This window comes from Sinocyclocheilus anshuiensis, unplaced genomic scaffold, assembly GCF_001515605.1.
Source record: "Sinocyclocheilus anshuiensis isolate Anshui unplaced genomic scaffold, SAMN03320099.WGS_v1.1 scaffold1094, whole genome shotgun sequence".
NCBI lineage: Eukaryota > Metazoa > Chordata > Actinopteri > Cypriniformes > Cyprinidae > Sinocyclocheilus > Sinocyclocheilus anshuiensis.
In genome coordinates, this window is record NW_015536578.1 from 414210 (window position 1) to 436664 (window position 22455).

Consider the following 22455-nt stretch of genomic DNA (forward strand, 5'->3'; position numbering starts at 1 on the left):
TTTTCATCCCTGATGGGTCAGTTTCTGTTATCACAAGACAACTGATAAAAGTCAAACTTACAATAAATCCGGGAAAACCTGGTGGTCCTGGATCTCCCTATAATACGTCAGAGAATAATGATGCATTTTTATTTAATTATAAATAAACATTAAATAAATTAAATTAAATAAATTAAGATTACATAAAACAACATTTATGTAATCTTAATTTATAGTAAACATATACATAATAAAGGTTTAAGGTAAACTTCTGGGTCAACCAAAATATTGCCTCTGGTTTCTGGTATTGTATCCTCTGGTGAAACTTCTGGTTCCTCTTACCCTGAATCTTTCCATATAAACCCACATCTCCAAAGGGTCACCCTTCTCCCCCTTCATTCCTGGCCGACCCTACAGAATATTAAAGTTACAGACAGGCAAGTACACAGAGACAAAGTGATTGAAAGTGAGTGTGTGAGAAAATAAAAGCAGTATGGGTTAGATGGGCTATGTATGAATTATGCATAGATCCCGTGTAATGTCTCAATAATTTACTACGTGACACATAAATAAAATAAATTAACGCTCATACTGATATTCCAGGTTCGCCATTGAGTCCTGGAATGCCTGGCGTTCCTGATTCTCCCCGGGTTCCATTACAACCGTCAGCTCCTGGTTTTCCACGAGGCCCAGACGGCCCAGGATGGCCCTGATGAGAGATCAGAAACAAAGATTTGACCAGCATATTCTGTTTTACCTTCAGTGAGCCATATTGGGTGATTCCAAAACTAAGGAAAGGTATTTATGGTATTTGAACTATATTACTGGATGGAAGACTTGTTTATTCTCATTGAGTAGGTTTAATAAATGTAAATATTCATTGAACATTGGTGTCTTTTATCATATTTCTGTTGTTGCCATTTTGTAAAACTCTGCTGTATGTTGTGCCTAATGACAGCCTTAAACATAATACTGTGGATATAAACAAAATCATACTTACCGGAACACCATCTGCTCCATTAAACCCTGGAACACCTTCCATTCCCTAAAGAAAGCCGCAAACACATTAGCATTTCATCTCATCTGATGTAAAATTTTACTCTTTAACCCACTCTCAGAACTACTCTTCAGTTTGTTTAAAAGAGAATGATAAAGTACAATGAGGCTCAATATGGCTAAATGTATAAGAGTCATGTATAATGTCATAGAGACATTGTGTTTATTATTTCTTTTACTGAAATATTTAAACTTTTGCGGCTAGACCTTACAAGACCCTCAGACTGAATCTAATCAAATACAGCACGTTGTATAATCTAATCAAAACTAAGAATGTAAAGTGAAAATTACCATGTTATTCTCATAACACTATTTCTGTAAAATGTAATTCTGAAATATACATTGTATAATTATCACATAATTATTATTAATATTAATACTGATTAGCCTTAGAAAACCTATTATGTTTTTCTTTCAAACTTATTGGAGGCCATTTCTTTTGTGTGGATATATTCATTCATTCAATATTCATTCATTTTACCATGGTGAATAAACAGAGGGTAACAGCTACTTCACGACCAATTAGAAATTGCATTGCAACTGCCATTAGGAGGCGAAAATCGTCAGTCATACATGAATGCTGCAGATAATGAAAGGCTTAAACTCCATCTAAACCTATTGTTCTAAGTTCTTACATACACTGAACAAAATTATAAACGCAACACTTTTGTTTTTGCCCCCATTTGTCATGAGCTGAACTCAAAGATCTAAGACTTTGTCTATGTACACAAAAGGCCTATTTCTCTCAAATATTGTTCACAAATTTGTCTAAATCTATGTTAGTGAGCACTTCTCCTTTGCCGAGATAATCCATCCACCTCACACAAAAACAAAAGTGTTGCGTTTATAATTTTGTTCAGTGTAACTGCAGAAGTGGAGATCAGGACAGAGAGACTCACCACACTTCCTTTTGGACCCATAAGGCCTCCTCTGCCACGGTCTCCCTTCTCTCCTTTAGGGCCCTGGAGACCAGGGTCTCCTGGTCGCCCATTAGGGCCTGTGGGACCCTGGGGACCAAGAGGTCCAGGCAATCCCTGTAGTTCACATACAGAAATTTACAAATTAGTTTAAATGACATACCGATTTAAATAAGATAAAAGTAGGTGCATTTACAGTCAGCAATCATCAGATTTTAAAACATAAAATACACAAGTTATATCATAATATACATGCGTCAAACAGAGCTCCAACCAGCCCCAAAACACCTGCCTGGAAGTATCTAGTAATCCTGAAGACTTTGATTAGCTGGTTCAGATGTGTTTAATTCAAATTGGAGTTAAACTCTGCAAGACAGTGGCCCTCCAGGAACTGAATTTGACACCCCCTGTAGCATACAGTAATGTGGACACCCCATAACTGTAGGTTGACATTTACACTTATACACCACAAAGAAAAGCAGCTCACTGAGTGATCATAGATTGTCATTGATTTTTATCAAAAGCATTACCTATTTATTTAATTTTTTTGTGTATGTATGTATGCATGCATGCATTTTTTTATATTTATTTATTACGAATTAATTAAGTGTAACAAGTGAAACATAATATAACGTTACTGTACTATTAACTAAAACATTACCAGACATGTCACCTGCTCATTATTTTTTAGTAAGGATAAAGGTAAATTATTATAACAGTGAACTGCATTGTGAAGTGCACTGAAATATTAAACCTGCGATGCAATGTTAATAAACGGACATAAACTCTAACAGTTTATATCAATTCACTTAAAAACATTTATTATGTCAACCATTGACTGGTTTATGACATATACATATATATGTCATATATTTTCTATGTATGGCATGGCTAGCTACCATACTTCTCTTGATTTTCCTTCAGGATACATCATGCAACGTTTGCATTTGTTGTATGCATGCAACACCTGGGATAACCTACTACATGTGTTGCATAATGCAGTTGATTCACCTACTTTTTAATAGTATGCAGTATACAGTGTACACTGCACACTTCTGAGTAGGCACTAAACTAGTATAATTTCATTTAGAACATAATCCAGCCATTTTTGTCCATTTCAAAACATAACCACTACATGGCAAACTCTGTTAACAGTTTGTAAAGCTCTATAGTGCCATCCAGTGCTCTTACCACCGAATTGCATATATATTTTAACTGTATAAGTTGTGAAGTAAACCTGCTGAGTTTTTTTAGGTTGAAATATGTTGTTCCTTGACTTGATCTGAACTCATTCATTAGCCGAAACATACATCAGTCAAACATCTGCCCGATGCACACCTTAAATCTTCTAACCATTATACAAAAAAGTCCTTTGTACAAGCTGTACTTTAATAGTGATATTAGATGTGTGTTTGGATTCTGCACTCTTATCTAACAATCTTACATTTTGGGAGACACGTTGAAACAAAGTATGTTTCAGAAGAATGACGGAAATGTTTTCCGATTTCTGTTTCCACTGACTATTAATGGTGGGGAAACAGTGAGTGTTTTTTGAGTGACATTTAATTATGATTCATTATGTATAAGGTTTATACGCCAACTCTGAGAAACACGTGTAACGCAAGCCATTTATAACAGCGGAACTGAAGAGCTTTTAAAAAGTGTTGGGGACAAATCCATACTTGGCAAAACGTGGCTGGGACATGTCCCACCTGTTCATCCATAAATTACACCTATTCTGACAGATACAGAGTAGAGGTCCGAAAGCGATTTACTAAAAACAAAATAGGTGCCAGATTACAGCCAAGAACAAAACTTGTAGTTTTAGGTTTATATGAAGAGGGTCCTCATCAGTCAAACAGAGGTGAACCATGTGCGTGAGGTGTTTTGTGGCTCTGGAAGTCAAGTACTTTGACCTCTGACCTCACAGATAAGATTCTGACTACTGTTTAAGCTGAGCTAGTGTGAAACTGTTTACTGAATATTATAATACTGCCTGTCCTTCAAATAGTAAATGAAACCGTGCTGCATTATTCCACAGTAAAAAGGATTCTGTCTGTGTGTGCCTTACACTGTTGTACTGTATATAGTTGCAATTGGTCAAGAGGATACATTCATGACTTAGCTGAATATATAGTGTGAGAACTGAATTTGTATTTATGAAACAAATCTGTCTGACATTGTAACAGTAAGGTTGGTGTGGGGGCACTTTGTTAAAATGCAGTTGATATTTCCCATGGTAGAAAAAAAACAATAAGTGGTTCTAGAAACATATAAGACATCTCAGGAAATTAGACATAATATATTACCAAAATTCATAGTTTCTTTAAAACTCAAGGGAGCTTGTACTTATTTGAACAATGCCTAAAACTTGGTATTTCAGCACTTCCTGTGTCTGTTTGCCTCTTTAAGAAGAATCACTTTATGTATTCCCCAATTGTAAGTCGCTTTGGATAAAAGTGTCTGCAAAATGACTAAATGTAAATGTAAATGTATTACCATGGAAATGGGGCATGATGAATGTCTCAATTCCATGGAAAAAGAACGTAACTGATAAAACAACTAAAATAGATATTGTTGAATGTCTATTGAGCCTAACATTACAACAGTGGCATTACTGATTAATTTCTAGTTTTTTTTATTTTATTGCAAATTTAACATGCACTCTTAAAAATAAAGGTTCTTTATCGGCATCTATGGTTCCATTGAGACCATTTAACATCCATGGAACCTTTCAGTTGCACGACAGGTTCTCTATAATGGGAAAAAGCTCTTTAGAAAATGTTCTTCACATTAAGAAAGATTTTTTGGGGAAGCCAAAATGCTTCTTTTTCTTGATGATAGTGTTCACCAGCATGATTTGAGAATGATTTGAGAGCATACTGAACGTCTAACTGTCTGTATGGGTCACATGATGAATGTCACAAATTTGAATATTTCTCAAACAATACACTACAAGTCACTACAGAGTCATGGAGAAGGCCATAGTGATTTAAGCTGCTCTTTATTTAGCAGTTGTATTATCCAGCAAATCTCCCACATGTAACCTCGTCCCTTCTGCCAAATATATTATGTACATTCCCAAAATATAGCAAATAGATGGCCCATTAAATATGACTTGCCCTCTACTTAAAGTCTATAGTTTGTTTTGACATGTTGTAGAAGCATCTTAGTAATCACCAAAATTTCCTTAGCAGAATGCCTAGCAACAATCTAGCAAAGACCCAGAAAATCACGATCATTATTTTTGAGAGTAAATATAAACATCCTGTGTGGTGCCCTCCAGTGCATGTTTTCACCCCTATGTGTCCTTGACACACTCTGAGTGTGGATAAGTTATATGTTGGTAGTTTTTAGCAAAATAAAGCATTAACTTATCTGGGCTTAGTCTAGCTGCATGTCACAGTCATTGAAAATACAACAAACTTTAATAAAGATAATGTTATTCCATGGCCATTGCCTGGCTGTCTTAGAGATTTTCTTTCCCCCTTTTTTTCCACAAATGCAAAAATGATCACTCTTCTAAAAGATCAAATACATGAGATTTGTTATTTCCTGGGCCATCACAAGTGACAAGGCCAATTCCCTGCTGGCCTTTCCATGTCATGTCCACTGCTATGTGCCTTCCTGATTTCTTAACCCATATTTTCTGTTCTGCCCAACCTGCTGTGCCCTAGAGAACCAGCAGACTTATATAAATATAGCAATATAAAGAGAACAAGTGCTTTCACCACTGGTCTCTGTTGAACCACAGAGTGTAGTTATTCACTGGCCTGCATATTTGTGCCTTATGACCAATGGTCCCTTTAAGCACAGAACACACGCTGGGTTGAGAAAACCATTTGATTAAATTCTAGTAAATGCAAAATAATTGCAATGCTCGGGCAAACCGCTATAGAGTTGGTGTCACTATAGAGTTAGAACCGGTGAATGCGGTTTACAGGTTTCATAGAAAGAGAATGATGTGCACCAAATCAGTCGCTGTAGAAATCGAATACTTTAATGGTTGCGGACAAAATAGCTCAACACGAGAGCCAACGTGAACTTGATGATGTGAAATAAAACGTCATCATGTTTTAAGAGCGGCTTGATTAAGTGGTGGAAATAGCGGATGATGGACACAGAACGGTAACAAAACTCCAAGACATTTACAGTCACACACAGGTGTAGAAGTCTGCAAACTCTACTACTCTAAACTCTACTTAGATAACTACTGTATATAAGAATTCACGTTCACGTTTTTTTTATATTTAGCTTACAGATCTCAGTTTAAATGCTTCAGTTTGTATTGTATTGTATTGTATTGAATTGTATTGTATTGTTTTCTATTCTATCAGTTCATATGATATAATAGAATAGAATAGAATACAATATTCACATTCATGCTACAAAATATTTATATTTCAGATAAATAATGTTCTTTTGAACTTTCTATTCAAAGATTTAAAAAAAAATCAACATATTAGAATGATTTCTGAGCATGTGACTGAATACTGGAGTAATGATGCAGAAAATTCAGCTTTACCAACACAAGAATAAATTACATTTTGAAATTCAAATAGAAATAGAAAATTCAATATTCAAATTGAAAACAGTTATTTTAAATTGCACAATAATATTGTTTTTACTGTATTTTTGCTCAAATGTAGCCTTGGTGAGCATAAGCGACTTCAGGTTTCAAAAACATGAAAGGTCATACCAACCTCAAACATTTGAACGGTAGTCTGTGTCATGACTCAAGAGGGCTTGGCAGTAATGGAACTGGCAACACTCTTTATAACGTGCATTATGTGAAATGAGACAGTCATGATGATAGACAAGCATGAGCCCTGGCAGTTTGCATCACTTAAATCTGATTTGAATTCTTGGCACACTACACAGCAAATGCACATGAAAAGGTTTTTGGCTCAAGTCCTATCAATCATAGATTAGTCTGAATGCGTAGAAGCGTGTGCTTGTTTGGAGCCGTAACCTTCCATGCACCTGCATAAACACAGTCAGATTAAGCCCTTGTCTCTGATTAACTCCACCTCAACTGAAAGGTGGAGTTTTGGTCTCTCAGGGTCTCTGAAAGTTTTTTTCTTCTTCTTCATTTTGATCATCTGGCATTGCTTTTGCAGATGTGCATCTGCTTACAAAAGAGAAGATCAAACGTCCTTCAACCCCGCTGATTGCACTATGTCTCATATCTGTCCTGTCTCATCCTTCCAGTGCAGATGCTAATGAGGAGTGAATGTCACAACTCAGAACTGACAACAGACAAGAAATAATGGATGACGTGAACAGTTACTGTATTTAGTGAATAAATTATGTGAATGATGCCTTTAAAGCAGCGGTTCTCAATTCCAGTCCTCACGTACCCCCGCTCTGCATGTTTTGCATGTCTCTCTTTGTTAACACACCTGATTCAGATCATCATCTCGTTAGAAGTGAGCTCCGTGCATGAACTGTGTTCCGATTGACATGGTCCCTACACAGTGTCCATTGCTCCCTACTCCCTGAGCAGGGGAAATCCGTTGAAGTTTACTTCAATTCGGAATATTCATTTACAGATTTGCGCTGCGCCGCTGTCTGCAGCGTCTTCACACACATACGAAACTTACTAGAGAAGCGTGAAGTGGGACATAATATACCTCTGTAAATAAATACAATTTAAATTCACGTCTCGCACACTTAAATGCCCTTTGTATGGAACATATACGCTCCCTTCAAACTGGAATCATGGAGGAATATCCGGTAATGTCCACTTCGCAGGGCACTTACAGTCAAATATAACAAACGTATGAAGCAATAAGAGAAACATACAAAATGTGCAGAGCGGGGGTACGCGAGGACTGGAATTGAGAACCACTGCTTTAAAGGACAAGTTTGTCAGTTTTCGACCAGCCTTCACCCAAAAAAGAAAAGTAAATGATGGCAAAATCTTTATTTTGAGGTGAAAGCTGGTTGAAAGTGAGCAAACTTGTCCTTTAAAGGCATCATTCACCCAAAAATTAAGATTTTGCTGTCATTTACTCACCTAATGTAATTCTAAACTTCAATTCTTTAGCTCTTTTTTATATTTCCCCATGTTGTTTTTTGTTGTTGTTTTGATCTTCATGACCACAAAAGGTTTTTTTTTTTTTTTTTATAATTATACCTTATGAAACCATAAAAGAGCTTTGTGTGATGAACAAACTAAACTGAACTTGGTTTTGATGTCAAATCTGGCATGACACATCTTAAGGTACCATATTTGATTTTATAAATACATTTCAAAGAATCATTTTAAAGCTTAACTGCTCCAGTCACCGTTCACTTCAATTATATAAGACACACAGATTAATTTTTTTTTCTTTTTTTTTCACAGAAGAATGTGGGTAGGCAAGGGTCAGAAACTGGGCAAAAACGAGTCTAAAAACTATAATAAGGCAATTAGGGCAAAAGCAAGTCTAAAAGTCAAAATGAAGGAAGGGGAGAGTGCAGCTGAACGGCCTTTAATGCATTTAGAAAAATTCAAACAGACATTGCTTTAAGTGTACATTTGTGTGAGAAGGAAATGAGCGATTAGCCATTAGTTTAAGTCACAGACAGCTCCTGGGTGTGCCAGTTAAACTCTCCCAGGGTTCTCCAGTTCAGAGTGGAGCCATAAAACGTATAGGTCATTTCCTGTTTCTCTCACCCTCTGCTGCTGCCTCACACCATTGCTTCGTCTCTGCAATGTCCTGTCTTTTGTTTTGTCTCTCCTTTCATTTCACTGCAAGCCTCTCCAAGATAAATTAGTTTAAATGCTGTTTTTTAATCTGCTGACCCTGTTGGCCTTAATGAAATGCAATCCTTCTTGAACTTTCCATGTTCCCATCCTCCTATGCAAACCCCCCATCTTCACTGAGTGTGACAGTAACGCCACATTTAAAGTGTAAAGTGTCTCCTCACCTCCTCCATTACCTCATCACCCAAAAATCTGCAGGAAAAAAACAGGAGACACGGAAGAGTCGAGGTGGGATAGCAGTAAATTTAGCGGCAGTTGTTCATGTTAATGTTTGTGTCTGTAACTAAGCAAGATGTATAGCTGGATGATACTGGCTTATAGACAAAATATACAGTATGCTTGAATGCATAGTTGAATCCTTGAACCTTCAGCCATCAGAAACTGCATTTTCTTCAGGTCATTAACTGCACAAGGGCAGGATATTGGAGCGCTTATTCACTGTAAAAATGACTGTTGAAATTGGTGATCACATCTAAAATTTAGTGATAGAATAACTTTCTCAGATTTAACTTGTTGAGATGACTCAAACTTTTTTTGACTTTTTTTTTTTTTTACAATCTAAATAAATAAATACTTGAAAATGATTAAGGATTATTAAATATTGTTTTCAAATAAATTTAATTAAAAAAGAAAACACTTTTTTTTCTTATACCCCTGAAAAAATAACCTTTTTTCCAAAAAAAAAAAAAAATTATAATGCGTTATATTTTTCCTGAAAACAAGATTAGGGGACAAGAATAGGGGAATTACACTGGTAATATGTTGTTATATGCCAAACTTTTAATACAGCTCAAAGCTTATGTCTTTGATTGCTACAGCCTCTAATATGAATGATGCACTGTGCAGGTTAGTACAGCATTGTGGTACATGTAATCATGCAAGAGATAAAACAGCTGGACCTGGTGGTGTAGACCATGTAGCTGTCCCTCATAATGCCCTGGGCCTTTCTTCTGCTCTGCTGTTCATAGTATGAAATATGAATCTAGACATAGGCCAACTACAGCGAATTTAGAGCAGATGTTTACAATGGACTGAAAACATATGATGTTCTTTGTTGTGAGAGATGTGAAATAGCAGACAATGGACAAACACAGAATATGGTTTCTCTTTCTCTGTGTGCTACCATTAAAATGTTTGAGTCAGTAAGTTTGGGGTAAGTATTTAAACAAAATAAAATAATAATACTTTTATTCAGTAATGATGCATTGAATTGATCAACAGTGACAGTAAAGACATTTATAATGTTACAAAAAAAGAATATTTTTTTTAATTAATAAAAGAATCCTGAAACAAATGTGCCACAGTTTCAACACTGATTATTTTACTGTTTTCAACATTGATAATATTAAAAAATATTTCTTTTGCACAAAATCAGCATATTAGAATTATTTCTGAAGGATCAGGTGACACTGAAGAATGAAGTAATGGCTGCTGAAAATTCAGCTTTGCCATCATAGGAACAAACAATTGTAACTGTAATAATATTTCACAGTATCACTGTTTTTACTGTATTTTGATCTAATAAATGCAGCCTTTCAGGGGTGCACATGAACTCAAGGTCACATGTTTCTGAATCAGCTACAAACAGCAACTCTAATCTGAGTAGTTGACTCAGGAAACAGGAAGCACTCTGGAGAGTAAAGGCAGGAAGCCCAGACAAATGATTGAACATCAGGACACTCTGAACTACTAGTCCAATGCAGGAATGTAGGTTCACAAAGGGCGCAGAGCAAAAATGCCTTTGAAAGAAAATCTTTCACCATGTATTCCCCCTCATTTTCCAAATCTGTACTCTGCCACCCTCTGAACACAAAAGGATAATGTTTGAAGAAACTATGAAGAAAATTGCAAGAATCCTTCTTGGATTTTTCCACAAGTTCTCAACACACATTCCATCCCAAAAGAGGATGGGAATTTATCAGCAATCCATGATAACTGAGAGTTTCCTCACCCACTTGTATGACTGTGTAATATTATGTTCCAAGGCAGAAATCCAAGCAGTAGTGAGTAGATCCAACCCCAGCCCTGGATCATATTCGTCACAAGAACTCCCTGAGGCCTAAAACCTCAGTGGAGTTGTGCATGTTCCTTACACCCCATTACAACACACACAAACTTACAAAAGCACAACCCTGCTGTCATTGCTTTGACTCATAGACTTCTAGAAAAAAGCACATTACATTAATGCAGCCACCATGGAGACAAAAAAAAGCATCACACTTATTATATTAAACCAAAACATTTCTTTAGAATCACCCAAGACGGGCATGGAAGACTAACACGTTTTTGGTGTTTTTATACTAAGAACATCTGCAGCAGACAAGGGCAAGATGAGTCACTTTTCCTGATTACAATACAAGAGAATGTGAAGACGGCACTCCATGTGTCGATCCTTGCTCTCATGTTTTCACAAATTCTCCAATGTAGGACCAGAAGAAAATTAACTTAAATATTCTACCCATAATGAGATTACACGTGACATCATCATCATCATGTTCTGGATGTGAATCACTTGAGCAGGTGCGGAGGGTCTCAGGCTGGGTTGGGTGCTGTGTAATGTTCCCTCTAATATTTGTTTAGCTAACTACTTCTGAACTACTTCTACTGGAAAACCGAACCTTCAGACACCTGGCTGGAGCGGGATTTTGATGGCATGGTCTAAACCAATGACACGCCCATATTTGAGGTTTTAAGGATCAGACGATTTATTTTTAATTTCGTGTAATGATAAGATATTGTGACTTTTTTTTGCGATAAAGACTGCTGCACCTAGGTTCTGTTTTTTTCCTTCACTGCAACCACGCTGTGACAGTGATAAAGCGTTTTTATCACATTTTGTTTGATTGTTTTATTTTATACTACAAACTAATAACCAGCAACTAAAAACAAAGATATAAATATATAGGCTAAATGTAACTAAATGTAAGGTATTTCAAATATTAGTATTTAAAAGGATAGTTTACCCAAAATGTAAAATCTTTTAGTAATGTTCTCACCCTTCATTCCAAATGCGCATGACTTTCATCCAGTGCTTCACACTCCAGCCCAATAGGTGGTGGAAATTTTCACCTGTTACTTCTGGTGTTTTAGGGTGTTTTCACACTTGGGTCCTCTTAAAAAGAACCGAACCCAGACCCCTTTAAGTGGACCAAGAGGTGGACCAAGTGAAAAAGGACCCAGTTTTCTTTATGTTCACACTGTCCCTGTTCCTGAAAGAGGACTCGGATCCTTTTTTGGTCCACTTAAGCAGTAATGGTGTCTCAGACCTCTTTGTGTTCAGACTGTTGCTTTTTGGATCTAGTCCAGTTCAGAGTTTGATGGCTGACCTTATGGCCTCCAAAATTATACCCTATTCACTTACAATGTATGTGCCTCACTAACCAAGGGATTTGTTTGTAAAGATAATTGTTGTTTTTGTTATTGTGTTGTTAGTATTATTATTTTGTAAAACAATATTGCTACAGATAGCCTACCGTTGAATGAGCTTATACCTTTGAACATGGAATATTTCTCTACGTTTATCCTTTGCACAAAAATATAAGTTTTGTACACCTTTGTAAAAAAAAAAAAAAACATTTATTTTGAACTGTTTTCCATGTTTATGTAATCATGTTTATTTTATAGCACATTGAAGACATTGTGGAAACAAATAGGAAAAATAAAATAAATACAAGAAAATATATTAAACTGCTTTAAATTTTTCAGGTACAGTATATCCTTAAAAGCAGCATTCGAGTATGGAACAATCAAATGTAAAAAAATAAAACTGAATATTATTCATAGTATGAATAATATAAATTATACTGATTGTCATATCAGGCTGTTGTACTACTAACTACAGTAATGCACAGATCAGTATATTGATACACATGCGATTTCTTTCCCAGATGTTTACATTCGATTGAGACAAAGCCAACTGTGTTTATGTGAACTATGGGTGTTTTTGACAGTTTAAACATAATAGAACTGTTTTAAAAGAGAGTGTAAACCGCCGGGATGTGCGTGCTCGTAGAACCGTATATAGCACAGCCGTGTCTCTCTTGGAATCGGTTGAAATTTAAATAAACGAGTGTACGTTGTGAGCGAATAATTTGTAGAGATCTGACAGAAGAAGCAGCCATTATGAACAGCTGATTTGTACGGAGACATCCGATGACCAAACTACAACGGAATTCGCAAATGGAAAAATCAAGTGAGCCCGGGCTGATTTGCGTTCATAATGCACGTTTTTAGCGAACCGTACCTTTAGCCGAAAGTGAACCGTACTCAGACCACCTCCCGAGATGGTCTCGGTTCGGTTCGCTTCTGAGGGGTTCGCTTCTGAAGGGCCAAAAATCACGCAAACCGTGCTCAGACCCCTGAAAAGGACCAAGTGTGAAAACACCCTTAATGCCATTTGGCAAACCAGTGTAAAAGGATCTTTTATGACACCTACTGGACTGGAGTGTCAAGCGCCGCATGGCTCACAGGAAATCAATGGTGGCAGTCATGATTGTACTGTAAAATTGCTTAAAAATTGTAATACTACTTTTCACCAAAACTATAAGATTGTTAGTGAGCCACATTTACTTTTTTGCTGACACTCTTGGGTGTTTTATTAAGTATTAAAAAGAAGTCACAATGTTCTGCCATTCCACAGAAGAAAGCAAGTCATAGAGGTTCGACATTAGGGTGAGAACGTGATGAGAGAATGTTAATTTCTAAGTAAAATATTTGTTTATATTGGCCTTACATTGCTGTTATTTTTCTATCAAGGTCTCAATCTTGAGTAAGGCAGGATGCAGAGTCATGGGCATCAGAACCATAGTATGTGGGTGGGACAAGACCCATCCACTTTTTAAGACCAATGCTATTGGACCCACTCACTCACTCTAATTCAGCACATATGTCTATTCACTTTTCAGAGCACCATCAGGCAAATTCATTCACTTTAGGAATGCCCAAATAAATTAAACTCCATTCCGTGTTTTCGCTACAGCCTTGACTTCCACACTGCTGCTTCCTCAAATCCATTCCACTTGGCTTATTCAGAGTCCATATAAATTAAACTCCATTCCATATTTTCACTACTCATGCCTGCTGCACTCCCGCGACACAGCAAGGTAAACAATGCATCTTAGCATATCTGCTGCTCAGTTGGGTCTGGCCGTGTGCTCACATACTGTCACTAGACAAGCTGGTATTTAAGTGAATGTTCATCATTTTTTGTTCAAAACAACTAACTATACTTTTGTTGCCATGTTCATTTTTGTGAAACCTTGCCAGGTATGCGGTAACCGCTTTAGGCAATAAAAAAAAATGTTTAATTAAAAGGCACCAGAATACAGGAAACGGCATCTACTTCTAGGGAAGGACCCACCCAGATTTTTATTAATTATAATTTTTTTGCTTCCAACGCCCATGTGCAGAGTCAAGAAAACGATGGCCCTGTCCACACGAATGCGGTTATTTTTAAAACCACAGAATTTTCTACGTGGTTAGGCCATTCGTCAACACGCAAATGCAGCACCAGTTCACTGAAACCGAACGCCTGCCAGGGTGAAGATTTTCAAAAACTCCGGTTGCAGTGTTAAAGGGGTCATATGATGCTTTTTTAAAGATCATTATTTTGTGTATTTGGTGTAACAGAATATGTTGACATGCTTTAATGTTCAAAAAACACATTATTTTTCAAATACTGTACATTATTGTAGGTCCTCTATGCCCCGCCTCTCTCAAACGCTTCGTTTTCTACAAAGTCCCTCCTTCCGACAAGTGCAGTCTGCTCTGATTGGCCAGCTGACCCAGTGCATTGTGATTGGCCAAACACCGCAAGCACTCGTCAGAAATGTAACGCCCCTTACCATAATCGTGAGCGTCATCTTTCAAAATAAATGTAAAGACAGTAAATAATGTCATTAGTTTTACCATCAGTTCAAGCCCGAAAGGGGAACAGACACAGTAATGATGCAGCCTGCGCTGTTGTCTCCGCCTACTGGAAACTTTTTCAGGCTTCTGATTGGCCAACAAGGCTTCACGGTTGAGATTATATCGCCACCTGTTGGTTTGGCATGCTCTTGACAGTGCTTCATAGCATGCGTTTGCGTTTCATGTGGACGGAGATTTTTTTTTAAATGGAAGAACGTAAAACTCTGTTTATAAAAATACCCGTGTACGTGTGGACATGGTATATGATTCAGTACTTGCCTCAGGATATAATCAGCAATATTTACGCTGTTTAATTGTTATAGAGTAGGGTTGTCCCAGACTAAAGACTTTTATCATCGACTAGTAGTCATACATTTAAGTCATTAGTCGACTAATCACACATTTATTAATTTAATTATTTAAAGACTCATTATGGTTTAGTCCCCCACCCCCTAGTATATATTTAATATATAGCCTATTCCAGGCTCAAGTGCATACATAAAGTTAGCAGAAAAGCAAAGGCAAATGTAATGACTATGAATTTGTCAGAAAAACATTTCAAGGAGATATTTTAATTATTTGTTATAAACCAGTGTTTCCTGAGTCGGTGTTGGCTTCAAAGATGTTCAAAGTTTTGGTTTATTTTTGTGATGTGCTCCAGTTCATGGAGACAGAGACAGAAGAAAGCACTGAAGTCTGCACAGAAGCAGCGTCAGAAATGCATGGTTGGAGTGAACATGGGCAGTGTGAGGTCTAAACCTAACCGTTACTGAGTAGCTCTCACCAACCCTCACTGTTTTCCATCATTGGGAAGGCACAACAACTATGGATGTATTTACGTAAGAGTGAGACTGATGCCAGAAGACTTGACATTTACAAGATGAAAATCCTTGTGTGTCCATTACGCAATTACTGTATAATGACTTGGGACTGTTGTTTAAACTTCTATTCGTTTGTTTGACATCTCAGTTAAGTCTTGTGCCATTTGGATACTATGATATTCACACTGAGAGATATCTCATTAGGAATAGCGTCATTGGTGATGTGCAGATCCATACTAAGTAAACAGTGGGCAAGTCATGTAATGTGAAGCATGCTAGTGATGTCTTGAGAATGATGAGACATCTAACGGACTCAAAGAATCAGATACAATTCTTCGGTTAGATGTTTTGGCTGAGGGTAGAAAATATTTCAGCATGATGAAAGGGATACATTTCATGAAGATCTGAACTTGAGAGCGAACTCAAGCGTCTGTACCTACCCAGAGCTCTGCCCAGCACACTGTCTTTGGCTTTAAAAGGTAAATGTGAGCTTCATTCTCTCAACTTCCCCTAATGGGTGCCAGTAAACACACAGACACAAAGACAGACTGAACGAGAGAGAGACCGAGTTGGAGAAATGGAGTGTGAGGAAGTCCAGACCTCCATGTACAAAATGCCAACAACTGTACAAAATTATACACACATTTAGATCCAGATACAGTCACGCTGGGCTCTAGGGGTCCACTGAGTTTCAAAATAAAACCAATTAAAACTCGGTTCCCATGACTTTCTGAATTCACAATGCATTGAATGTTTCACATTTACATATTTTGCTGATGCTGTTTATGTGTCATTAAGAGGGCTAATATAGTTTTTTTTTTTAAACTAAACAGAAATTGAAAGCATCTACACTATTAATGGCTGCCGTGCAAAAAAAAACAAAACATAAATATCAATCTGGTCTGAGTGCTTAATCTCCATCGGGAGCACTCAGGAAAGTCCTCTAACAAAAAATGATGGGAAATAAGGCTAAAAAAGTGACTTTTCCCCTTTAAAACACAAACAAATAAACATTCTTAAGACCAGAATGTGCAGGTCAGTGTGCTTGGATGATGGGAAAATCCCCCTGGATCTGATTCCAATTGAGTCTCTTCTGAGCGTTAGGCCAAAGTTTACGGGTCAAAGGTAGTGTCATGAATGGTCACAGATTGAACTGAACTTTGTGCTTCTTGTTTTCATTCAACTTAGTCCACAGACTACAGCTCACAGGCACAGTTCTTTTATTAGAACATTTATCAGGTTTTGATTGATAAATTCTGTGATTTTATTTTATACAATAACTAAATACACAAATCTAACAAATATTTAGATATGATAATAATCAATGGTGGACGAAGTACACAAATCAAGTACTTGAGTAAAAGTATAGATACGTATAATAAAATATTACTCCAGTAAAAGTAAAAGTACTCAGTTTTCAATTTTACTCGAGTGAAAGTACAAAAGTACTTGATTTTTTATGTACTTAAGTAAAAAGTACTGATAGATGAATATTTATTTTGCAGTTTTATATAGGCTACTTTTATCATTTAATTTTATATTAGCATATTTTTTTTATAATCCTATTGCTCAAAATACCTGGGATTTTACCAAAATAACCAATAAGGAAATAATGAATATAATAAGGAAAATATCATTATATTTTCATAATGATTTTTTTCTTCTCAAACCTTGTCTGTGGTATAAAACCACCCCTGGCCAAATGCCCCCCCGAGGGCATCACTTCCCACTTTGATAATTACTGTAGTTACCATGTTCTCGAAGTAAAACTACTCCGTTACTGTCCACCACTGATAATAATGGTATTTAAAGATTAGTGATGGGTGCTTTTGAAGAACTGCTTCGAAAGCTTTGCAAATCATTTGTTGTACATACACAGCATGTATCAAACACTTGTGATCAAACCAAAGTCTTATGATTTCAGTAAACAAGGTTTTGTTACATCATAACTTTTACAAAATGCTTCGAAATTTCAATGGTTCGCCAGTGGGTCTCTGTGAACCTATGAATCACTTCGATCGCCCCCCACCCCGCCTATTACTTCTAAATTATGATGTTTTTCTAGGAAAAAATCTTGATAACATTATTAGTGGACCTCAGAGAACAGTACAAAAAAAAAAAAGGCAGTTCATAACCCCTTTAAAAAAAATGTCCTGGCTCTTCCAAGCTTTTATGTATTTTATTTTGCTTCAAAGTCTCGACCACCATTCACTGCCATTATATAGCTTGGAAGAGCCAGGACATTTTTAAATATAACTCTGATTATACTCGTCTGAAAGAAGAAAGTCATATACACCTAGAATGGATTGAGCGTGAGTAAATCATGGGGTAGTTTGCATTTTTGGGTGAACTATACCTTTAAATGATGGGTAATGCAGAAACAATTGAGCAGGGTACTCCATGATTATTGGCCAACTAAGAAGGACATTGGTGCAGTTGATTGATAGGACAGGGATATGCATAACTTTTTTGTTTTATTTTACAATGTTTACGTAAATATTTCATACTGTCAAATACTTGAAACTTGAAACTTCAGTCATTGTTTACTGATATTTTATCTTTTTTCAAACAAAGCAGTGTGTTCAATAGCACATTTTATCTGAATATTTTAATATGTTATCATAATCACAAAGACCTAGCTGAATGACATGAACACAGGTGTATCTGGAGCAGTAAACCTCTCCATACACCCCTAAATTGTAAACATATTCTGGAATTCACTATCTGGATATGTGGATTTGACTGTTCAATTAAGAGCCGGTGCAAGACTTCCATACATGGTGTTCTGACAAAGAGATAATGCATTAATGCATTCTATGCTAAACACTACAGTTGCTTCATGTCACTAAATGTTTCATGTTCCTCTGGAGGTATATTTGGAGACCATGTCTCAGTTGGAGGTTGTAGTTCATTTAACCTCCCACTGGAGCTGATTTTATTTAGTCTATGACTAATCTTCACAGTGAAATATCCCCGGTCCTTGGGAAAAGCGATAGTCCAAATACACATGAGGCTCTGGGGCTGCTTCACACAGATGCAGCACATATACCCCCGGTCCCTTCTTTAATAGGCACTCTCTATTCCCCCCCCAGTATTTACACAGTGTTGCTGACTGGGCTAAAGGACTAGAGCGGTTGCCATGATTCATTCTGTTGGTTTAGTAACAGATATCTCCCTTCTAAATCTAAATAGGATGGTGGAGAGATAGATAGAGAGAGAGAGGCACTAAGTGGGTGTCTGATAATGTCAAAATTTTAAGTATCATCCTTGTGTAAAACCATGTATAAGCAAAACATTTACAGTGGGCCAAAAAGTATTTGTACAATTTTAATGGTATGAATGCCATTGCATTAGAAAACGAGTACGTTATTTAACATTGCATATATGTAATTAGCCCATAGAGAAGGCCTTCAGATGAAAAATGTAAAAACAATCATTTTGACCTATATACTTTATACCCAGTAGGTAAGATTTTTAAATTGTTTTTGAAAGATGTCTCTTATTCTCACAAAAGCTGTATTTATTTGATTAAAAATACAGTAAAAACAGTAATATTGTGAAATATCAATATTTAAATATTGTGGAATCTGTGATACTTTTTTTTTTCAGAATTCTTTGTTGAATATAAAGTCAAAAAGAACAGCATTTATTTAAAATATAAATCTTTCAAATGTTAATGTCCTATGTAATGTAAATGTCTTTATTGTCACTGTTGACAAATTTCATATGTATACAATACAATTATGAAATATTTAATTTAATATATTTAAGGTTAAAACACAAAGACTAATTGAGTTAAGTGGCCCAGTGATCCACTCTGTTTCTCTTGGACCTGGTCCTTATAACAACATTCAGAAGGGACAGAGCCTGTGGCAGGCAGTGGGTGAACTGACCTTAAGTAAAAAACAGCAGCATCAACACACAAACCGACATCTGTAGACTGCATTTAGGGAACCATTTGTCAACAGTATTATTCAAAATGTCTCAATGACACTTTCCAGCCATAACAAATCATTTGACATTCTCCTGATAACTGGCTTGGGCTCAGAGGATGCATTCTGCACAGATCAGCTACACTGGGATCCCGTGTTTATTATACTTTTAATGTGTTTAGATTTGGCTGTAATTGGTCCAGACACATCATCTTTTGGTCTCTGGGCCACGTGTTGCTGCACGTGCCTCACACTGCACCAAGTATTTCAATCCAGAGCTAAAGAAAGAGGACTTGAAATATATTACAGTAAACAATGCAATGTGTAAAGACTGAGACTGTGGCTGAAATATTTTCCTCCCATCGGTTTTGGTTAATTTTTTTCCCCAGATGACATTTGTTTACATGTTTTTTTCCCCATTAGCATGTCTACATGAGTGCATGAGACGTTGTCTGCGTTTCATGTGTGTTGGGAGGTCTGCTTGGGCCCCCCACTTTTTGAGGAGGTGCTTGTAGCCAGAGGCACCTGCCGTTACCTCAAGATTCAGGAATGAGCCCTCCGAGGCTCAGCACATGAGTGCAGACAGGATCCAGCTGTGATGTAAGTGAGAATGAGGCTGGGGACCTGTGCTATAGGAAGAACTAAACCACTTCAACCAGATAATCAATAACATTACGAACCCTTTACTTTTCACATCCTAACAGACATGCCCATGGGATTCAGAGCCCTGGTTTATAAAAGCAAACACCTCTTGAACTGGAAATATCAAGTTTCCTTTGAGGAAACCATGAAATGTTTGTCACTTTGGGTAACATGTTGTTTTCATCTTTAGACTGATGGAGTGATGATAGCTACAGTACCACGCATGTTTACTGTGTTTGGGTGGCAAACATTTTAATTTGTGTTACTTTTTTTCTACAATGGTAATTTTAAGTAAAATATAAGTTGCTTAAAGGAATATTCAGAGTTTAATACAAGTTAGGCTAATTCAACAGCATTTGTGACATAATTTTGATGACCAAAAACATATATTTTAACTCATCTCTCGCAACAAATGCTGTTGATTGAGCTCAAAGAGGTAGCTCACCAAAACATGAACAAACTTCAATGATTCTGCAAGCATTCTGAAGCGTGTTTGAGCTTCTGTTTACCATATTTGATGTGGTCTATGCATGTGCATTAATCAGTGTTTATATGTGAATAAAAGCCTAAGCCTGTTCATCATATAAAGTGATTGTATCTCTTCAGAAGTCGCGGACCACTCGATTCATTTGGATTACTTTTACCATGTCTTTAAGAACATTTCAATGGATGGACAAAAACGATGAGAGAATATTTAAAATATCTTCATTTGTGATTCTAAGATGAACAAAAGTATTATGGGTTTGGAACAACATGAAGGTTAGTAAATGATGAGATAATTCTAATTTTTGGGTGAAATACAGAGTTCTGGCATGAAACTCTAGATGGCATCATTATCACATGGCACAGCTGATTGGTTCTCTTCTGTATCGGTAGCCAATGAGCTCACTGCTCAACATTAAAATATATGACTAGTGCTTGCCGTAGCAGTTACAGCTTGCTGCAGAACAGCGAAATCAACATCTAAGATAAGTGAATGCTCTTCTAATCCATATCGCTGTGTATTGTGTGGTCTGCCTAATCAAGTTTAAACTAAGTGTCATGTTAGCAGTTTGCATTGTATGCAGGAGCGAATATTAAGCATATTAGCAGCAGCATTTAGCATCTGTGTTACGTAACACAAAGGTCTATGTTTTCATTGTGATGAGTGTGTGGTTGTTTTTAGCTGCACACAGCGTCAGAAGCATGCGCTTATCGCAGTCATATCAATGACAGTGTTGCGGGAGACACTGAAGATCACGATCTACGGCTGTAACAGTTAGTTCAGAGTGAAATGCATTATGGGTAGTGTAGTTCGGAGAAACGTGCTCGTGCGACATGTGCTCTCGCTGTGCTGTGTAATTCAGAAACGGAGAAAGAACATTTATATTCTGCTTTTATTTCAGTTCATTCAGGTCAGTCCACCCAGGGGTTTTGTGCACTGTAACTTTGACAACTTTTATCTGCACGAGAGAGTAAAATGGCATGCATCGGCTAACTTTGTCCGTCTCATCATTGCACGAACATGAATTAACAAGCTGTTACACTGCCGCTGGGACTGATGAAGTGGAAAAAGTAACAGCAGTTATCAAATTACTAAATTATGATATTTGCTCAGGTGGGTGCTGGGGTCTTATCTATCGGATTGCAACGTATATCCATTTTGTTAATTAAACATTACACAGAGTGCACGTCTAATTAGAGTTAAGCCAGTCAGTGTGGTAGCCCAGGCTCACATAGTCATAGCCCACTATTGTTAAGCCGGTCGGCGTGGTAGCCCAGGCACACATAGATAGTAATACATGCGTGTATTGGCAGTAGCAAGTCTCAGTACTTGCTCTGCCGCAGCAGCGTAGCAGATCTATTCCACCAAGACGAAATACATTAACATTATCATTTACATTACCATGCCAATCCCTCCCGAGAGTTGTCATGACAGAACTATACCCTGCAAACAAGCCTGCACTGGCCCTTTTGCGGGCCCACTTAGGGCTAGCCTTAGGGCCCCCAGTGGGCTGCCAGCGCAGGGCCCCTGAGAATTTGCTCATTGGCAAAACATTGGCCCCTTAGCGCTGGCCCTGCATGGGCAGCCCTCACTTAGCCCCCAGGAAGCCCTCACTATGCCCACACAGGGCCCACACTATTAATCTACAACAATACATCTGTTTCACTTTAAATACTTTCCATCTACTATAACTTAAGTCTTTGGGAAAAACAGTTATTATATATCTGAAATGGATGCAGTCACCACATAACTAATGTCTGTATTGTGTATTGTTAACAGTAATCAAAGGGATTTCAAATAAATTTATTAAATACAAAATAGAAAACATTCAGTTCTCAGTTCAGCAGCTACATATAAACAAAAATGTAAATACACAAAAGTAAAAAAAAAACAAAAAACAAAGCAATGTAAAACTGTAGGATTTCGTCATGTGAAAGTTGATGTGTGCGAAAGTCTTATCTGTAGT

General features: G+C 37.0%; 1 protein-coding gene across 1 annotated transcript in view; it reads right to left on the reverse strand.

Moving 5' to 3' along the window:
- The window catches only part of col4a2 (collagen, type IV, alpha 2), a 113076-nt gene that overhangs the window by 19619 nt on the left and 71002 nt on the right, over positions 1 to 22455 (reverse strand). The window contains exons 5-9 of the mRNA XM_016505341.1: positions 1935 to 2069; positions 980 to 1024; positions 572 to 688; positions 322 to 390; positions 62 to 97 (exon numbers count right to left, since the gene is read on the reverse strand). Coding sequence (XP_016360827.1) covers positions 62 to 97; positions 322 to 390; positions 572 to 688; positions 980 to 1024; positions 1935 to 2069 — 402 coding nt within the window. The remainder of the gene's footprint in view (positions 1 to 61; positions 98 to 321; positions 391 to 571; positions 689 to 979; positions 1025 to 1934; positions 2070 to 22455) is intronic.